This window comes from Bos mutus, chromosome 2, assembly GCF_027580195.1.
Source record: "Bos mutus isolate GX-2022 chromosome 2, NWIPB_WYAK_1.1, whole genome shotgun sequence".
NCBI lineage: Eukaryota > Metazoa > Chordata > Mammalia > Artiodactyla > Bovidae > Bos > Bos mutus.
The window spans coordinates 118,262,844-118,284,548 of NC_091618.1; the positions used below are offsets into that span (position 1 = coordinate 118,262,844).

The following is a 21,705-nucleotide window of genomic DNA, read 5'->3' on the forward strand; positions in this document are numbered from 1 at the left end:
AAAATTTCCAAGAGGGATTTTGTTATACGGAGTTTAAAAGAGACTATGTAATAACACCTGAGTTCCTTGGGAAGAGATTGGCAAATACAAGATTTCACCTGACACTTTCTGCAGTCACAAGCTATGGTTTCCTAGTGTTTTCCAAAGCACTGAAGGAGATTACTATTAGGTAGGAAAAAAACAGGGTTCCAGTGGCACGTAAGTACAGGAAAATGTAAGAAAGCAATTAAACAGGTTTCTTTACTGCAACACTTTCTCAGAACCCATGCATGCGTGCTACGTTGCTTCAGCTGTGTCCTTCAGCTTTGTGACTACCAGGCTCCTCTGTCCATGGAATTTTTCAGGCAAGAGTACTGGAGTGGGCTGCCATTCCCTTCTCCAGAGGATCTTGCCCACCCAGGGATCAAAACCGTGTCTCTCTTGTCTCCTCTACTGGCCCTTCACCACTAGCACTACCTGGGAGCCCGTATTCTGTGAATATTCACAGTGATTCCCAGAGAGGGGAACAGAGAACAGCACTAAACTCTGTGACTACCAACTCTTTTTCTACCAGTGCCCTCTTAGGATGTCTTACCTAAGAACATGTTTCCGAGAAACACCAGACTTAACTGTTAGACTATTCAGAAATAAAGAGGTTTGGCAAACTTTTGTCAAGTAACTTGCGTGATATTTTCAATTACATAGCACGTGTGTGTGATATCTATACACACATTCACATGTTTACATATATGTAAAATTTTTACATTTTTATATGGTCTCTAAGGTAGGAATGTTACTAAATGTTAGTTCTTACTTTAGACTTATATTCAAACCACTTGTTTTACTTTGTTTTAAATCAAGATTTGGCATTAAACTATGACCTTCTCATAGCTGTCCTACCTTATCTCACTTAATCGGTCTGTGACTATTTTGGATTAACAGAGTAACAATGCATTTTGTCAAAGTTTCATTATATTTATAAGGTCAGATTCAAAAGAGACAGACAAGGTAAGTGTTGATCCTTTCAAATTTCCTAATGAAAAATTACTGTCTAGTGACTACTTTATTACTGAGGATTACTTTGCTTCCTACAGTGCTTTTCACCTGGGGAAAGGAAATTGGTCTGCAAATTGTTAAGGCTGAAAAGTTCAATGGAAATCTCTTAAAATGATACATCTAGGTAGTTACATTTAGATAATACACATGAACAATTACTTCATCCAGTGTCATAAAACAGTATAAATTCCCCAAGCTGAACTCATGAATATTTTACAAGGACACAGGAGTTCTACAAGATAGGCATTTAAGTGCTAATGTATTTAAATAAGGTTATAATGATTTTATTTCAAGCTGCAAGCTTTTCTGCACTCTTTACAAGCAAAGTAAAACTCTAAAAAGGAAGGTAAGTCTTTCAGTTTGAAAATATTTCTTGCAAATTATTATACACAGAGTCTGAAAAAAGTATATTTCTATTCAACAAAAAACTCTTTTGTAAAGAAACCTGGATTCAAATCAATAAATTTTACATGTAATCAAATTCTCAAGAATTAAAAAATAAATTTAACACAACTTTTGTATGCTAAGTTTGATGGAGATGTGCTTACCTTAGTTCTCTTGGCTTGCATTAACAGTTATCTTCTAACAGATAACTTATAGCTTTGTGAAAATAAAGTAATTGCATGAATAGATTCAAGGATTTGATCTGACAGAGTGACTGAAGAACTATGCATGGAGGTTTGTAACACTATACAGGAGGTGGTGACCAAAACCTTCCCCCAAAAAAGAAATACAAGAAGGCAAAGTGGTTGTCTGCAGAGACCTTACAGATAGCTGAGAAAAGAGAAGTGAAAGGCAAAGGAGAAAGGGAAAGATATACCGAACTGAATGCAGAGTTCCAGAGAATAGCAAGAAGAGTTAAGAAATCCTTCCTAGGGAACAATGCAAAGAAACAGAGGAAAACAGTAGAATGAGAAAGACTAGAGTTCTCTTTAAAAAAACTGGAAATATCAAGGGAACATTTCATGCAAAGATGGGCACAATAAAGGACAGAAATGGTATGTACCTAACAGAAGCAAAAGAGTTTAAGAAGAAGTGGCAAGAATACAGAGAACTATACTAAAAAGGTCTAAATGACCCAGGTAGCCATGATAGTGTGATCACTCATCTAGACCCAGACATCCTGGAGCGTGAAGTCAAGTGGACCTTAGGAGGAATCACTATAAACAAAGCTAACAGAGGTGATGGAATTCTAGCTGGGCTATTTCAAATCCTAAAAAATTATACAGTTACAGTGCTACACTCAATATGTCAGAAAATTTGTAAAAATCAGCAGTGGCTACAGGACTAGAAAAGGTCAGTTTTCATTTCAATCCCAAAGAAAGGCAATGCCAAAGAATGTTCAAACTACTGTATAATTGAGCTCATTTCACATGCTAGCAAGGTAATGCTCAAAATCCTTCAAGTTAAGCTTCAGAACCAAGAACTTCCAGATGTGCAAGCTGGATTTAGAAAAGGCAGAGAAATCAGAGATCAAATTGCCAATATCTACTGGCTTCCTGGTGGCTCAGATGGTAAAGCGTCTGCCTGCAATGCAGGAGACCCAGGTTCGATTCCCGGATCAGGAAGATCCCCTGGAGAAGGAAATGGCAATCCACTCCAGTACTCTTGCCTAGAAAATTCCATGGATGTAAGGAGCCTGGTGGGCTACAGTCCATGGGGTCGCAAAGAGTCGGACATGACTAAGCGACTTCACTTTCACTGGATCACAGAAAAAGCAAGTAATTCCAGAAAAACACTTACTTCTGCTTCCTTGACTATAACAAAGCTTTGACTGTGGATCACAATAAACTGTGAAAAATTCTTAAAGAGATGGGAATACCAGACCACCTTACCTGTCTCCTGAGAAACCTGTATACAGGACAAGAAGCAACAGTTACAACTGGACATGGAACAATGGACTGGTTCAAAGTTGAGAAGGGAATATGTCAAGGCTGTATACTGTCACCCTGTTTATTTAACTTATGTGCAGAATACATCATATGAAATGCAGACTGGATGAAGCACAAGCTGGAATTAAGACTGCCAGGAGAAATATCAATAACCTCAGATATACAGATGATACCTCTCTAACGGCAGAAAGTGAAGAGAAACTAAAGAGCCTCTTGATGAGGGTGAAAGAACAAAGTGAAAGACTCGTGTAAAATCCAACATTCAAAAAATTAAGATCATGGCATCCGGTTCCATCACTTCATGGCAAACAGATGAGTGAAAAGTGGAAACAAGTGATAGATTTTATATTCTTGGGCTCCAAAATCACTGCAGATGGTGACTGTAGCCATGAAATTAAAAGATGTTAGCTCCTTGGAAGAGAAGCTATGATAAATCTAGACAGGGTATGAAAAAGCCGAGACATCACTTTGCCAACAAAGGCCCGTATAGTCAGAGCCATGCTTTTTCCAGTAGCCAGGTACAGATTTAAGAGTTGGACCATAATGAAGGCTGAGCGCTGAAGAATGGATGCTTTTGAATAGTGGTGCTGAAGAAGACTCTTGAGAGTCCCTTGGACAGCAGAGATCAAACCAGTCAATCCTAAAGGAAATCAACCTTGAATATTCACTGGAAGGACTGATGTTGAAGCTCCAATACTTTGGCCACCTGTTGCAAAGGGCTGACTCACTAGAAAAGACCCTGATGCTGGGAAAGATTGAGGGCAGGAGGAGAAGGGGCAACAGAGGATGAGATTGTTAGATGGCATCACCAACTCAATGGACATGAATTTGAGCAAACCCCCGGAGATCCTGAAGGACAGGAAAGCCTGGCGCGCTGTAGTTCATGGGGTCACAGAGTCAGACAAGACTCAGTGACTAAAAAACAAACAAACAAACAAAAACAAAAGCTTAGTGACTGAACAACAACAAGCCACTTACCTTTCTTTCTCTTGCTGATTTCCTTTATCACTTCCATTGTTAATCAATGCAAGTTCATCTAATAATGATGTAGATTCCTTTGTAAACTTCTCAAAAACCTACAGTATGAGATTTTATTAACATATTAAGAATAACCTTAAAAGTTGATATGAACAGAAGGATTTCCAACAAAGAGCAACATAATTATCCAGGCGGGATTCTGGTTCCAGCTCTGGATATCAGAGTCCACAAGTCAATCACTAGAGCCCAGCAGTATAAAAGACAAAAACCACCTGCTTCTTACAACTAAGAAGACAAAACTGCTTCCTAAAACAGTGAATAGTTTTAATGGATAAGGAATTTTTATAATTTAAATACACTAAGAAATTATTTTGTTCCTCAATCAGATCAGTTTATATTTATTCCCGTTTCCTTAAGAAACATCTGCACCAACAATCATTTTCACTATATGAACATTATTTAGACCAGTTCTAAGCCTCTAATTTCAGTTAAAAGAATATTTCTTTATGTTATTCTATTAATCATTCTGACTGTATGTAACAGTTTAAAAGTCTTATGTACAAGCATGTAGCAGGAGAATAAATTAGTTATAATCTTAACATGATTTCTTCATTTTGATATTTGGCAAAACCAATACAATATTGTAAAGTTTAAAAATGAAATAAAATTTAAAAAAAAGTCAAATAAATAAATAAAAGTTTTATGTACAAGCATGTAGCAGGAGAATAAATTAGTTATAATCTTAACATGATTTCTTAAGATATTTCTAAAAAGGGACTTGGGCAAGTCTGTTTATAACAAAATAGACACTTATTTGTCTCATATCATTATTCAAAATACAGTGAAAAAAGAACTGGTTATCCATTCTGAAATATCCATTAACTCATCGTTCTCCAAAACATTAGCATATAGTCTAAACTGAGTTAACTTAAATTTGTTCTTTTAGTCCCCAGCTGTTCAATTAAGCAGTAATGTATTTGTGTACAGAATAGCAGATTTCCAAAGTCTGTCCTGGGAAAGAAGATATATTTTCAGAAATAAACACCTTAACCTTGCTTTTCAACTCAAATTGATGTCTAAATATTTCTCTGAAAATGGTGTATCAACTAGATTATCTCTCAGGAAATTATGCTACTATTATTCAACTCAAAAGATTTACAACTTTAATACTGCTACTAATGACACCAGTAATGGTTAACACTTGTGAGTCTGTCTCCAGAGTATCTGCTTTCAAGCATAATGCTATCACGTGGTACATGTTATATTTCTTTAGTTTTTTACAATGAAAAACAATCTGCATTTTAGTGGATTAAAATGAAATAGCTATCAAAATGTCTTATTTATATGTAATAACATGTTATCTCATTGTAATATACCAACCAGCCTCTTATTTAACCAATCCATGTGATCATAGGTGAGACTCCCACCAAAATCTTCCGTTAACTGGCATGGTTCTATATAACGAGTCAATTTATTGGCAGATACTAAAATAACCTATAAAGGTAAAAAAAAAAAAAAAAAAGAAAAAAAACTTAATGAGCCACTATTAATGTCAAGAAAAGTGATGAGGAGGTAATATCCAATACTGTTTCCAATATGATTAAATATTATATAAATATTTAATAATACAACAGCATTTAAAAGCAATTCAATAAACTGTCAGTATCTGTTAAGAAAAGAGCTACCATAATCCATTTCTAAAATCTCATTTTAAAAAAAGAGACTAGCAGCTCAGTTTAAATATTTTCAAAATCTGATCGATATGAGTAATTTCTTGGTGTAAAAATCAATCCCTTTATAGTTGTTGTTCAGTCACCAAGTCGTGTCCGACTCTTTGTGACCCCATGAACTGCATCACACCAGGCTTCCCTGTCCTTCACTGTCTCCCAGAGTTTGCTCAAATTCATGTCCATTGAGTCGGTGATGCCATCCAATCATCTCATCTTCTGTCACCCCTTCTCCTCCTGCCCTCAATCTTCCTTTATTTGGCACAATATTCAAACAGTGAAAACATATCTCCTGAGAAATTGGTATCATATACCCCTTATAACTTTTTAATGATATGTTTTTCATTTGTTCAACATTCACTGTTTTGTGTCTGACTCTCTGCGACCCCATGGACTGTAGCCCGCCAGGCTCCTCCGCCCATAGGATTTTCCAGGCAAGAATACTGGAGTGGATTGTCATTTCCTTCTCCACAGTGGACACTACATTTATTTATTAGAAGTATTATTTATTAGAAGTGACATACTCTAGAGCTGGGAATATAAGGATGAATAAGATGCTTCTACAAAGTAAAGCAGCTCTTTATTTTGCTTTTTTTTTAATTTATTTTTTTATTGAAGGATAATTGCTTTACAGAATTTTGTTGCTTTCTGTCAAACCTCAACAGGAATCAGCCATAGGTTATTTCTATAATATTCCAGAGAGTTTTGCACATTTTTATAAAAAGAAGTAGATTAAAGGTTTTCCATTTTGTTTCTAAAACCTTTACTGAAAATACTCTAACTAAATCTAAATGTTTTCTCTTTGGTCATGGTAGCACAGAGGGCCAAAAGCTTTACCAGGATATTCCAAATGATTTCAAATCCCTTTCCTAGGTTAAACATTATTATATGATAATTGGAAGGATACTAAGCCAGGGGCCAATTATTCCAGGTTTCTGTCCTAGCTCTGCCACAAATCACTGACTTGTAGAAAACAACCTAAACGAATTCACTCCAGGCTTATCCATGTGCCAAAGAAGGCAGCTGCATTAAATTATCTATGAAGTCTCTTTAAGCTCTAAGAGGTTATAATTCTAATGAGTTGTCATCCTATACATTTAATTTGGGTCCTTTTCTCTAATAAATAACCTATCTTGCCCAGTGAAGACAACAGTTGTCATCTTCTATCCACTCTGGTTAATCTCACTATGTACACCTAAATACACTAAGTTCATTTGCAGTTGTAGTTCCTAAATACCTTAAAGTTTACTAGCAACAGATTTCAAGTTTAATAAGCCAAAGGGAGGGACTTCCTTGGTGGCTGAGTGGTAAAGAATCTGCCTGCTAATACAGGAGATGCGGGTTCAACCCCTGGGTCAGGAAGATTCCCTGGAGAAGGAAATAGCAACCCACTCCAATATTCTTGCTTGGGAAATCCCATGGAGAGAGGAGCCTAGCGGGCTACAGTCCATGGTGTCGCAAAGAGTAGGACACGATTTAGTAATTAATAACAACAAAAGCCAAAGGGAAAATTCGCAGTTATTTTCTGCGAATTTATAAGTTCTGAATATTTCTTGTTTTTCCTAAAAATCAATTTAAATGTAATTAGTAGATTCACTTTCTTTCATGATGTAAAATATATTTGAGAATATACTATCTCTTACTAAATATAATTTTTTAAATAGTTGGCTAAGATTACTGCTATTATGATATTTTTATTTATGCAAAACAAATGTAAACAAAGGAACGTGATAATTATGGCAATTTGCATAAAACAAATTTTCTCCATCACTACAAAAATTTTTATAGTATCCATATTCTTATAAAATTCATTGGTGGCTGTTCAAAGTGAAAACAGTAGATCTGCTATGTAGATATACCAAATTGTATCAACAGCAAAGGCATCTCAAAGCTAAACAAAGTCAACAAAAAAACAACGGTTTAAACAGTCAGGTGATCTGACTCAAAACCACCATCACTTCAAATTAACAATTTAAAGAACTATCTACCATGGTGAAATATCTCTATTTCCGCTGCAATAATCTCATTTTTATTGAGATGGCGAGAGTGAGGAGAAAGTGCAGATGAGGCTGGCAAAACAGCCATAACTGTTTCTATTTTATTGCATAATATATGTTTCAAAAAGAATGAGGGAAACAACATTATAGGAGAAGCCTGCAACAGTAGGAAAGAACCTTATTGTATGAAAATGCTTGGAACTAAGAATCATCTTTTCAAGTGAGTCAGGAGTGGCATCCTAAGGAGGAAGGAGAAGCCTTCCTCTCAGCACACAGCTGGTGTTGTTTTCAATTGCCTTTGGAAAATGACACCACTTGCCAGAATGCAACATAAGAACTATACAGACAACTGCTTCTAAGAGGACAAATCACCTTTTAACAGACAGCAAAATGAACTCTAAGTGACAGCAACCATCACAGAGGAATGGGATTTCACAAACACAGTAATTTCAAATACACAAGCAAAAATATGATACTACATTTTTCAGGGCTGAGCATGGGGAAGTGAGGCTTTAGGTCTGAGATGAAATCAGAATGCTAATTCTATTCTGAAGGAGATCAGCCCTGGGATTTCCTTGGAAGGAATGATACTAAAGCTGAAACTCCAGTACTTTTGCCACCTCATGCGAAGAGTTGACTCATTGGAAAAGACTCTGATGCCGGGAGGGATTGGGGGCAAGAGGAGAAGGGGACGACAGAGGATGAGATGGCTGGATGGCATCACTGACTCGATGAACGTGAGTCTGAGTGAACTCCCAGAGTTGGTGATGGACAGGGAGGCCTGGCGTTCTGCGATTCATGGGGTCGCAAAGAGTCAGAAACGACTGAGTGACTGAACTGAACTGAACCCTAATTTTAAAAACGGAAATCGTTTAGAGAAAGATTTCTGGACACTAGTAAATTACAGAAACATATTAGAAACTAAATTATATATATATATATATATATAAATATATATATAAAAAGAACACATTTGGGATCAATGTGGTAAAACAAATTTGGATTCCTACGCTAGGTTATTTTCTCTAAAACCATTCACTGCAGCTTCTTAAATTACAAAAATTTATACTAGGAAAATTTCCTATATTCCCTTTTCTTACAGTTCTTAAAGAAATCACTAATATACCAAACCTGCACAAAAGTTAAAATATAAAACAATGCAAATCAGGGAGTCATTTTATCTTATGGGAGATGTTTTATTACCTGGCAAAGAGGAAAATAAGAATAATTAAACAAAAATTCAGTCCTCCAAAGCAGTGATCACCAAAATTAAAAAGAAAACTAGAAAATAAGAGTTCAAAACATATTGAGGTCACATGTATTATGTGTGACCCCTTTTTACCCTAAGATTCTAAATATGAAAACAGAGAAATAATGATACAACTGCTGAAATTTCTAATACAAAGTACAAAAGACACAAAAAGACACAGACTCTCCTAGCAGCTCAGACAGTAAAGAATCCACTTGCAATGCAGGAGACATGGGTTCAGTTCCTGAGTCAGGAAGAAGGGAAGGCTACCCACTCCAGTATTCCTGCCTGGATAATCCCATGGACAGAGAAGCCTGGCAGGTTTATAGTCCATGGGTGCCAGGAGCCAGCACGGGAGTCCCCACCCATGACAAGGTCATGCAGGAGAGCTCTGATGGGCAAGGTGAGTCAGAACTCAAGGGGCTCCCCCCAGGACCTGCCTGAGCATCTACCCCAAAACCAGAATCTGTCTTACTATTTTATGACTTAGTCACCAACTCCTTTGACATTCATGGGGGGCTATCCCCGATCACTTTTCTCTGTAAGAAAATCAACTTAGAGCTCTAGTTAATAAGTCTCCAGGGTATAATAAGGTGTGTTCCAATTCAAATCCCTCAGAAAGCTTTCTAACCCGCCTGGCAGGTTTCCAGACTCTTACAGCTACGCATGTGATTGTTCGCAGCCTCCCAACCACAAGAGGCACAGGAGGCTTTCTAACAATGCAGAGCCTCTCGGGGAGTTAGAAATTGTTAAAATAGAACTAATAGAGGAATTCTTTGTTGAGCCGATGCTTGCTGCCAAGTTTCCATATCCCTTACACATTGTGTCCCTGGGAGTGTATTGATTAATATAGTTGGTATATAGAAATATAAGTAGAAGCCTTAATGTTAACAATAACCCTAGACCCTTGAGCTACTAAATTCTTCCCTTGATTATCCCCACTGCACCTTTGCCCTATAGGAATGCAACTCTATCTAGTGCTTTCAGGGAGTGGCACCAAACTTAAGAAAAATCACCTCTGGAGAAAATAAGTTTTTCTGGTTGACTAACCTTTATCAGAAGAAAAATGTTAGCAGGTCTCCTGACCAGAAGATGATGTAAATCACCTAAAGCCTTTGTATCTGATAAGTTTGCAGAAAAAAAGCCTGGTTTCAATAAGGGTCAAGGACTGCTGACCTTGCATGACTCTGCACCCCCTATTACCTTCTATGTACAACTTAGGGTATAAAAGATCCCTTTGAAAATAAAGCTACGGGCCTTGCTCACCGAAGCTTGGTCTCCCCATGTCATTCTTTCTCTTTCCTTTTCCTTTTCAGGCTGATTCCCTGGAGCACAGAGGCCCTCTGTGTTCACTTTCCTGCCTGGGCTTCTAAGACCCACTAGAGAAGGTGCCTAAGGTGGGGCACCTTCAGCTGTTCGAGAGGGTACCTGCGGCCTACGTGAACAGAGCAAGTCCTGTGCTGGGGCTTTATTGGCTTTCTGCGTAAACCAAGGAATATCAGCCTCTTTTCTCTCCTCTATTTTCTTAACTGCAGAATTCTTTCCTTATCTCTTTCATCTATCTCTTTCAGTCGCCGACGCCATCCTCCTGAGGGAATCCCTGGATCCAACCGGGGCTGGACCCCGGTGCATGGGGTCACAAAAAAGTCAGACACGACTGAGTGATTAACACACAAAAAGACACAAGTGCATAATAGTATTAGAACATTGATTTAAACATACTATTATCAGTTCTTTATTATCTATAAAGTTTATTATCTATTATCTATAAAGTTCTTTATATTATCTAAAAAACTTCCATATCTATTGACATTTTCATGTACTCGAAAATGGTTAATTAATAAAAAGACCCATTTTGCTAGCTCAAAAGCAAATCTTCTTAAAAATCAAACAACGCCTACTTGTGGAGAAGATGTAACCATGAATTTGACATTTCATTTTTCAAAAAATACTTAATACCATTCTCAGAGGAATGGAACATTTCAGAAAATAACCCACTGAATCACTCTAAATCAGCACTTCCCAGTTACAAAAATCTTGTATCATTCTACAGGAATTTTATTGCTTTGTCCAGAATATATTGTAGAAATAATATGCAATGAGTTTGTTTTAAGTTTAAAAAGAAAATTCACTAAACTATTACAATTATAAAATACTGCATCAAAGTGAACTTCATAATACTATCTTAACATATACCAAAGTAAAAAGACCAGTTTTGACTTTTCTCATCCACAAATGGAATTCATAATCTTTAATTTTAAAATAGTTATGTAAGACAAAGAATGAATCGTAAATCATCTTTAAAATTATCTATTTTCATGTTCGATAAAATTACATATAAATTAGGATGAAAAGTGGCATTATGCCATCACAAACAAGGGGAAAATTATTTTTATAACCTGATCTTTGAAATTTTACTTTTATACTAAAAAAAAAATTCAGCTGGTTTACTTTCATACTTTTTTATATTTCCTTTTAAGCAATTATGTGAGTACAGATTTGTAAGCCTAGCCTGGTAGACCACTCTGTGTAGAAAGTCTTTCAGTTCCCATAATGAAGATCCAAATTTGATCTAATCACATTATATACTATCTTTTTTACCATAATTTTTAGAGTACTAAAGACATTATGATAAAGAAATAATAATTTTGGTGAAATGAGTACAATTTTTTTATCAGGGTAATTGCTCTGAGTCAAATTTTTAGGATTATTACCATTCTTATGCTCCTTATTAAGTTGTTATATGTAACAACTAACAGTAAATCTTACGGTTTCTGTTATTGCCAAGTGTTTCTTTTCAGTAAAACAACCATATCATTTATAATTTCCAGCTTAGTAATAAATCTTAAATGACTGATAGATTTCCAAATGATTGACAGATTTCCACCTAACTAGTCAATTGATAATATTAGAAAGATTTTAAACTCAATTAAGCTTAAGTTAACTCAAAAGAGCTCTAAGATTTGAGCATAAGACCTGGAACCTTAAAACCCCTAGAAGAAAATACAGGCTGTAAACTACTTGACAGAGGTCTTGGCATTGATTTTTTTTAATCTTACACTAAAAGTAAAAGCAATAAAAGTAAAAATAAATAAGTAGGACTACGTCATACTAAAAAGCTTCTGCACAGCAAAAGGAACCATCAACAAAATGAAAAGGCAAACAAACTCAACGGAAGACAGTACTTGGAAATCATATATCTGGTAAGGAGCTAATATCCAAAACTGTATAAAGAACTCAGAACTCAACAGCAAAAAACAAACATCCAATTCAAAAATGGGCAGACAGCAAACACATGAAAATGTGTTCAACATCACTAATTATTAGAGAAATGCAAACCGAAACAGTGAGGTATCACCTCACACCAGTCAGATGGCCATCATCAAAAAATCTACAAACAGTAAATGCTGGAGAGGAGGTGGAGAAAAGGGAACAGTCCTACACTGCTGGCGGGAATGTAAACTGATACAGCCATTATGGAGAACAGTATGGAGATTCCTTCAAAAATGAGGAATAAACCTGCCATATGACCCAGCAACTGCACTATGGGTGTATACTCTGAGAAAGCCGTAAACAAAGAAGACACATGTATTCCAATGTTCACAGCTGCGCTGTTTACAGTCATCAGGACATGGAAGCAACCTAGATGTTGATCAACTGATGAATGGATAAAGAAGATCTGGTACATATATACAGTGAAATATTACTCAACTATAAAAAAGAACGAATCTGAGTCAGTTCTAGTGAGGTGGATGAACTTAGAGCCTGTTATCATAGTGAAGTAAGTCAGAAAGAGAAAAACAAATACACTATATTAACATATATATGTAATCTAGAAAAGTTATATTGATGAACCTATTTTCAGGGAAGGAAAGGAGATGCACAGGCAGAGAACAGACTTGTGGACACAGTAGGGGAGGAAGAGAATGGGACGGATGGAGAACGTGGCATCAATATACATATACTATCGGGTGTAAGATGGACAGCTAGTGAGGAGTCGCTGTGTAGCATAGGGAGCTTAGTCTGAAGCTTTGTGATGACTTGGAGGGAGGGAAGGCGGGAGGGGAGGAGAGGAAATGGAGGGAATGTATGTATAATTATGGCTGATTTGCCTTACTGTATGGCAGAAACCAACAAAAAAATTTTTTTAAATCTAAATAAAAACAGCATGGAAGTTTCTCCAAAACCTCTTTACCTTCTGGCTAAGTCAGAAGGAGAAAGATAAATAGCATCTCATATGGGGAACCTTGAAAGTTGGCAAACAAAAACAAGCTCATAAGTACAGAGAACTACTAGGTGGGGTGGGGTGTGAAGAAATGTGTTAAGGGGATCAAAAGATATAAAGAAAAAAAAAGCTAGTGTATTATTGGGAAAGGTGTACATCAAAGCTGTATACTGTCACTCTGTTTATTTAACATATATGCAGAGTACATCATGCGAAATTCTGGGCTGGATGAAGCTCAAGCTGGAATCAAGATTGCCAGAAGAGATATTAATAACCTCAGATATACAGATGACATCACCCTTATGGCAGAAAGCAAAGAGGAACTAAAGAGTCTTTGATAAAGGTGAAAGAGAAGAGTGAAAAAGCTGGCTTAGAACTAAGTTCATGGCATCTAGTCCCATCATTTCAAGGCAAATAAACGCGGAAAAAAATACAAACAGTGACAGACTTTATTTTCTTGGGCTTTAAAATCACTGTGTATGGTAACCGCAGCCATGAAATTAAAAGATGATTGCTCCTTGGAAAAAAAGCTACGACAAACCTAGACAGTGTATTACAAAGCAGAGACGTCACTTTGCCGACAAAGGTCCGTATGGTTTTCCAGTAGTCAGGTACAGAGTTGGCCATGAAGAAGGCTGAGTGCCGCAGAACTGATGCTTTTGAACTATGGTGCTGAAGAAGACTCTTGAGAGTCTTGGACAGCAAAAGAGATCAAGCCAGTCATCCTAAAGAAAATTAAACCAGAATATTCACTGGAAGGATGGATGTTAAAGCTCAAGCTCCAATACTTTGGCCACCTGATGCAAAGAGCCGACTCATTGGAGAAGACCCTGATGCTGGGAAAGACTGAGGGCAGGAGAAGAAGGGAATGACAGAGGATGAGATGGTTGGATGGCATCACCAACTCAATGGGTGTGAGTTTGAACAAACTCAGGGAGATAAGGAAGCCTGGCATGCTGCCGTTCATGGGGTCGCAAAGAGTCATATACAACTGAGCAACTGGACAACAGCAACACTTTAAATGAAAAAGAAACTGCTTATATTTTTGAAAAGGGGAAATTTTAAAAAATGAATTCTTCCTTTAAGCATTTAATAATTTGAAAAATAATATGGGAAAACATTAAAAAAAAAAAAAAACCACTAGTCTTGGTTAGGATTACAAAGCTTAAAGAGAGATTGATACTAAAATCAGTAGTATCAAATTTCAGAAAGTAAGCTTCTATTATTCTGCAATGATTTGAATGTTCAGGAAGACTCTTGAGAGTCCCCTGGACTGCAAGGATATCCAACCAGTCCATCCTAAAGCAGATTAGTCTTGGGTGTTCACTGGAAGGACTGATGTTGAAGCTGAAACTCCAATACTTTGGCCACCTCATGCGAAGAGCTGACTCATTGGAAAAGACCCTGATGCTGGGAAAGATTGAGGGCAGGAGAAGGGGATGACAGAGGATGAGATGGTTGGATGGCATCACCAACTCAATGGACATAGGTTTGGGTAGACTCCCGCAGTTGGTGACTGACAGGGAAGCCTGGAGTGCTGTGGGTCATGGGGTCACAAAGAGTTGAACACGGCTGAGAGACTGAACTGAACTGATGTCACTAATGTTCAAATTTTACAAAATATAATTCTATTAAAAATGTACTTCACATATCAGAAACACTATCTAAATCTTAGGGAATGGACAAAAGATATTCTTGGGCAGATATTCGTTCATGCAGAGCTAGACTCATGACTTTAACTGACTTTCTATGGACTAATCAATAGGTACTAACCTCGGTAGGGACAAGGGGTAAATTTTAGATTTTGTTCAAGAGAAATGCAAATAATGTATGATCGGTGGATTTTTAAAAATTTTATTTATGCTAAAATAATTTTATTTATGTGTGCAAGATCTAAAATGAAAATGTGTCTCTGTGTGCTTAGTACAAATTCATGTGGATACTATATGTTATACACATACTATTTCAATAGTATAAATTTCTGTTCAGTAGGGTAACAGAATCTCAAAGTTTATAATTTATGGATTAGGACATTAGCTAATATTGTGTCTACTTTGGCAATCTTATCTGTCTATAAAAATCCTAAATTCCTCAAGTGCTCTTTGAATCACACCTCACAAATTACTAATAACTTCATTAGTTAATGAGTTGCATGATGTGTTTCACTTATGGTTATTTTATGGTTACATGGGTGTCATGACTTTAGCCTTATGAAAATCACTCTTTAGCATATGCTTTATCTTATCTATTCAGGGATGTGGTGGGGATCATATCCTAATTTTTAAGATCCTCTGGAGGAGAAAATGGCAACCCACTACAGTATTCCTGCCAGGAGAATCCCATGAACAGAGGAGCCTGGAGGGCTACAGTCCATGGGTTGCAAAGAGGCAGGCATGACTGAGCAACTGCGTACGCACAAGCAATGTTAATTATCCTCAAATATTCATCTCCATGAATATCTCAGTATGTATGGATATAACTAAAATCTTAACAAAAAGGGTTATTGGTTATATTTAAAGTAGTTATCACTTTAATAAGCAGAAATTTAAACTTTAGACCCATCTCCAGGGAAATCTGATACCTGGTAACAAGTCCAGAGTGAACCAGAGTAAAATGGAAAACCGCAAGATGGAGGGAAAAATACTACCTACCTAAGGTTTTCAAACTTCTGCCAAGTCCTTTCAAAGGAAATAAAAACATAACATTTTAAAAATAGTGATGTCCTACATAAATAATATTTTTTCCTTTATTTTACATATGTTAGAGAGAGGTTGCTGCTGCTGCTGCTGCTGCTAAATCACTTCAGTCATGTCTGACTCAGTGCGACCCCATAGACGGCAGCCCACCAGGCTCCCCCGTCCCTGGGATTCTCCAGGCAAGAACACTGGAGTGGGTTGCCATTTCCTTCTCCAATGCATGAAAGTGAAAAGTGAAAGTGAAGTCACTCAGTCGTGTCCGACTCCCAGCGACCCCATGGACTGCAGCCCACCAGGCTCCTCCGTCCATGGGATTTTCCAGGCAAGAGTACTGGAGTGGGGTGCCATTGCCTTCTCCGTAGAGAGAGGTTAAGATAAGACAAATTAAACAACTAAACCACAATATTTTACTAACTAGTACATACCATTGTTCAACAAGTTTGAGGAAAAAGGTATTCACCATATGGTTTTTAATCAAACATTTATGAAGGTTTTCTGGAATCTAATTTACAGAAAGACCCAAAGTTTATTTCTCCTTTACTCCCACTCTTCCATCTATAGCTAAAATACTTATCCTTCCCTAATAAAATATTCTCAAAGAATCTAACACTGAACCTTTCACTCTGTAGGCACTCAGATGCTTTTAAACTTTTATTCATGCTAACAATGTGTGTGCAAGATCTAAAATGAAAGTGTGTCTCTGAGTGCTTAATACAGATTCATGTGTATGTTATCTGTTATACTATTTCAATGTGTGTATTTGGTTGTATCTGTTGGCTGGGGAATATTTTTCTCACTAAAGAAAATAATTTTCTGCAAAAACCAGAAAGAAGTCAGAAGTGATGGTACCAGAGGTATTCTTGACAGAATCATGAAGGAAGTCTGGTCCTGGAGCCCAACACTGGTAAGGCCTCAAAAAGAGAAAAGGATCGGATGCAGTAATAGAAGAAATAAGACAAGAAAACAACTTAGAATGGTGGTTAACATTACTGGTGGTTAACATTACTGCTCTTACTGGTTAACATTACCAGTAAAAAGAAAAAAAATTTTTTTGACCTTCATGAATGACAATAAAGAATGAGAAAATAAGATCCTTTTGATTATTAGTTTCACAATTTAAGATCAATGCCAGCACTACTTCAATTTTACCTTGTCATTAGACAGACTATATAGCTACTATCAACTACCCAGCAAAAGGTACCAAAGTACCAGGTACAATGCTACTGAAGGTCAGAAAGCACTGGAATACCTGAGTTGCTAAAAAGGAAAACGAACAGGTAGGCACCTATTTCAGAGACAGGAAGGATATACAAAGAAATATTTAGATGACCAATGAGATGTCCTGAGATGAGGAATATTCAATGGCTGATGAAAAACACTAGGAAATTGAACAAGAGGAAGGCCATCCAGAGGGAAAAAAAAATAGAAAGCATAATAGGCAGGAAAATATGAAATCATGGGAACAGGCTGTCATTAAAATGACAACTGGATATTTATTTGATGAACATTGTGGACAGCTGGTAATAAATCTTTGTGATGAATAATCCAATAAGGTAAAACATAAACTTTTGCTTGTAGGAATACCAGTACTTCTAACAGTTATTCTTTTAAAAGTATTTAGAATATATACAAAAATATAAGCTCAATTATGACAATTCAAATGATCCAAAATAACATCAAGGAAAGTAACTGTTAATCAAACAAACATCTATAATGATATGTAGTTCTAAGTATCATTTAATGACTGGTTTTGAATTGCCCCTTAAAGCAGATTATGTTCGGTGGTATATTACCCAGCATTTGAAATTACTCTCATCTCATTAGGACATTAGGCTTTTAAATAAGTGTCTAGTGCTTAGTTACTTATCCAGCTAGAAAAATAGCTGGATCTCTTCAATATCTGAAAGAAATATACTGATACAATAAGCTGCAAAACCACAGTTTTAAAACTAAGTTAAAACTAAACTATCTATGATATCAGTCCAAGGCAGATAGGAATTCTCTGTCTTCCATTTTACCCTCCAAGATGCAAGGTATTTAGCCATAGGCATACCATTTCTGAGCAGATGCCTCACTTAAGCAGGATGTGACAAGTTCCTCACGAAAGGGATCTTTGATCCTACTTGGTGTTCACAGTGTTAGCTTCTGAACTACTGGCCTCCGTCCACTTTGCAGGCCATCAGAATAACATTTCCGGCATGGCCCTGGCAAAAAAGGTAGACTTCCTTGCCTGAATGAAATCCTCGCTCACCATGGCTACATGCATTCAGCTTTTACTATCTTTCCTCAGTACACTTTTGACTCTCCCCCATGGGATGCAGTTTTCCATCTAGCAATTAGGCTAACACCTTTCCTAACATAATCCAACAGCCAGGGCTGCCTTCGCTTACAGTGCTGGCAAACAGTTTCTAGTAAGTCTACATCACAGTCAAATCAACCCATGACAAAAGTTTGCCAGATAACACTGAAAAACAAAACATCTGTCTTCTGCTTAGGATATGTAGAAAGATGGAAAGAGCATTGCTCCAATTCTAACAAGAACAACAAAGTAATGCAAATTAATCTGGAAAATGAAATTTTTTAAATACATCATAGAGTTAAGTCCACAGGAAAACCAGTAAAGACCATCCTTCAAGGACAAATGGAGCTGGAACACTTGCTTATCTGGGGAAAATACCAGGTATGATACAAGTCAGATTAAGAATTCAGCCAAATTTTCCAGTGAATTGCTAAAGGCCGAATGTGGTTTGTATAAAGGTACTGAACCTGTTGGAAACAAAGACACAAGAAGAATTCAAACGCGCCTGCAGATTCTTCTCCACAGACCTCTCAGAGACCATGAGAAAGACTGTGGGGAGGTAGGTAAGGAATTACAAAAAAGACTGGGGGAAGGGGACAGCAACCACCAAGGGAAAGGCAGGAAGCTGAAGCACAGCCCAGATTCCTCAACTCTGTCATTCCTAGGGGACAAGAACTTTCAGGTGCTGAGGGAAGCCAGTGAGACAGGATGACCTTTGCTGTTTTGTTTTTTAATCACTCAATTGTGTCAGATTCTCTGCAACCCCATAGACCATAGCCCGCCAAGGCTCCTCTGTCCATGGGATTTCCCAGGCAAGAATACCGGAGTAGGTTGCCATTTCTTTCTTCAGGGGACCTTTCCAATCCAGGGGTCAAACCCACCTCTCCTTCTTGGCAGGTAGATTCTTTAGCACTGAGCCACCTGGGAAGCCCTTAGAACACAAATAAAACCCACTGCAGCTGGAAGAAGGGGAAAGAAAGGCCTTCTATCCTAGTGGCTGCTAAGTCACATCAGTCGTGTCCGACTCTGTGCAACCCCATAGACAGCAGCCCACCAGGCTCCCCCGTCCCTGGGATTCTCCAGGCAAGAACACTGGAGTGGGTTGCCATTTCCATCTCCAATGCATGAAAGTGAAAAGTGAAAGTGAAGTCGCTCAGTCGTGTCCAACCCTAAGCGACCCCATGGACTGCAGCCTACTAGGCTCCTCCATCCCTGGGATTTTCCAGGCAAGAGTACTGGGGTGGAGTGCCATTGCCTTCTCCTATCCTAGTGGAGGCAGGGATATATTATGAACCCAGACTGCTAGTCTTCCTAAAGCTGGGAAAGCGGGTCCTAGACCCTCTAGACCCTGGGTCCCAAAGCGTTCCTAAGACCGAAGCTGAATCAGAACAAGAAAAAAATGAACCACTGACAAACGCTGAGTAACAAGTAACAGCAGTCTATTGCTGAGGGACGTGTAAAGAGAAACCTTTTCTGAGACACAGGCACAAAGGAAAGATCTACAGCTGAGGGTGAAACAAACACCAACCCTAGAGGAGTCTGAAGCCTGTCATCCCCTGAGGAAAAGAAGAGCAACAGCCGAAGCCAAAGCCAGTTCAAGTCCTGTCTAGACTAAATCAAGCCCTCCCCTGTCCCAACAAGAGCCCAGCAAAAACAAGAGTGGCTCACGTGCAAGTACAAATATGGTTTATCTCAATATTTACTGTCCTAAACAAGATGTCCAACATGCAACATACAAAAAGCAAGACTGGAAAAACAAACTGCCAAGAACAAAAACCAAATGATCTAACTAGAGGAAGAGAGACCCAGATATTGCAACTATTAGGTAAGGAACTAAGATAACTATTATTTATGCTTAAAGTTCTCATGGAAGATCTGCAAGACAACAGGCAAAACAGACAGGGATTACAGCAAAGAGACAGAGACCATCAGAAAGAATCCAGAAGAAATACTACAAACCAAAAAACATGATAAAAGAGATAAAGTCCATTTACCAATGGCTCATCAACAGACTCAACACAGCTAAGGAAGCAGGCAGTGAACTTGAAAACAGATCAACAGAAAATATCCAAACTGAAACACAAAAAGAAAAAAATAAAATAGAACACCAACCTAGAATGGTGAGAAATTTTCATATCGTCTAACATACATGCAATAGGAGTTCTAGAAAGAGTAGAAAATAAAATGAGGCAAAGGAAATATTTGAAAAGAAAATGTCTTAAATTTTCCAAAACTAATGGCAGAAGTCAAACCAGAGACCCAAAAAGTGCAGCAAACAACTAACAGAATTAACACCAAATAAAACATTACAAAATAAAACTGCTGAAAATTAAAAATGAAGCAAAAAATTTAAAGGTGGCTAAGGAGATTAAAAACAAAAAAGGTATATAACCTATAGAAGACCAAAGATACAGTAACAGCAGAGTTCTCAGAAACCAAGGAAATGAGAAGGCAATGATACAGACATGCTATAGCAGGTGTGATATAGTTAACATGCTAAAAGAAAAAAAAAAATCAAATAGTGAAAAAAAACTATACCAACTGAAAATAATTTTCAGACCTGAAACAGAAATAAACATTTTTTTTTAGGCAAACAAAATCTAAGAAACTTCAAAGCCAACAGACCTGTGATGCTAATATGTTTAAAGGAAGTTCTTTAGGCAGAAGGACTACACCAGCCAAAAAGCTGAAATGAGTAATACTGGAAATATCACAACTGAAGACATATGAAATTAATTTTTTATTTTAATTGTTATAAAGATATTATAGCAAAAATAGTAGCAGTATATTGTGTGCTTACAGTCTAGTGAAAGCAAAATGTATGAAAGCAATGGAGGAAAGTGTTAGAGAGATACTGTACTAAGGGATTACCAGTGTTAAATGCTATATTATTTGAAGATAAGACTCCATGAATTAAAGATATATATGATAAACCCAGGGCAACCACTGGAAAAAATAAAGAGAGATAAATTACCAGCCAAGTCTATGCCCCAACCAGTGACACTGAAGAAGCTGAAGTTAAACGGTTCTATGAAGACCTACAAGACCTTTTAGAACTAACACCCAAAAAAGATGTCCTTTTCATTATAGAGCACTGGAATGCAAAAGTAGGAAGTCAAGAAACACCTGGAGTAACAGGCAAATTTGGCCTTGGAATACGGAATGAAGTAGGGCAAAGGCTAATAGAATTTTGCCAAGAGAACCCACTGGTCATAGCAAACACCCTCTTCCAACAACAAAACAGAAGACTCTACACATCTGGACATCACCAGATGGTCAACACCAAAATCAGACTGATTATATTTTTTGCAGCCAAAGATGGAGAGGCTCTACACAGCCAGCAAAAACAAGACTGGAAGCTGACTGTGGCTCAGATCATGAGTTCCTTATTGCCAAATTCAGACTTAAATTGAAGAAAGTAGGGAAAACCACTAGACCATTCAGGTATGACCTAAATCAAATCCCTTATGATTATACAGTGGAAGTGAGAAATTGATTTAAGGGACTAGATCTGATAGACAGAGTGCCTGATGAACTATGGACTGAGGTTCGTGACACTGTACAGGAGACAGGGATCAAGACCATCCTCATGGAAAAGAAATGCAAA

General features: G+C 37.4%; 1 protein-coding gene across 1 annotated transcript in view; it reads right to left on the minus strand.

Annotated features, from left to right (window-relative positions):
* Window positions 1-21,705, minus strand: part of SESTD1 (SEC14 and spectrin domain containing 1) — a 151,137-nt gene that overhangs the window by 48,382 nt on the left and 81,050 nt on the right. Inside the window, 2 exon segments of the mRNA XM_070359114.1 lie at window positions 3,906-4,003; window positions 5,286-5,399. Of these exon segments, the coding sequence (XP_070215215.1) occupies window positions 3,906-4,003; window positions 5,286-5,399 (212 nt within the window).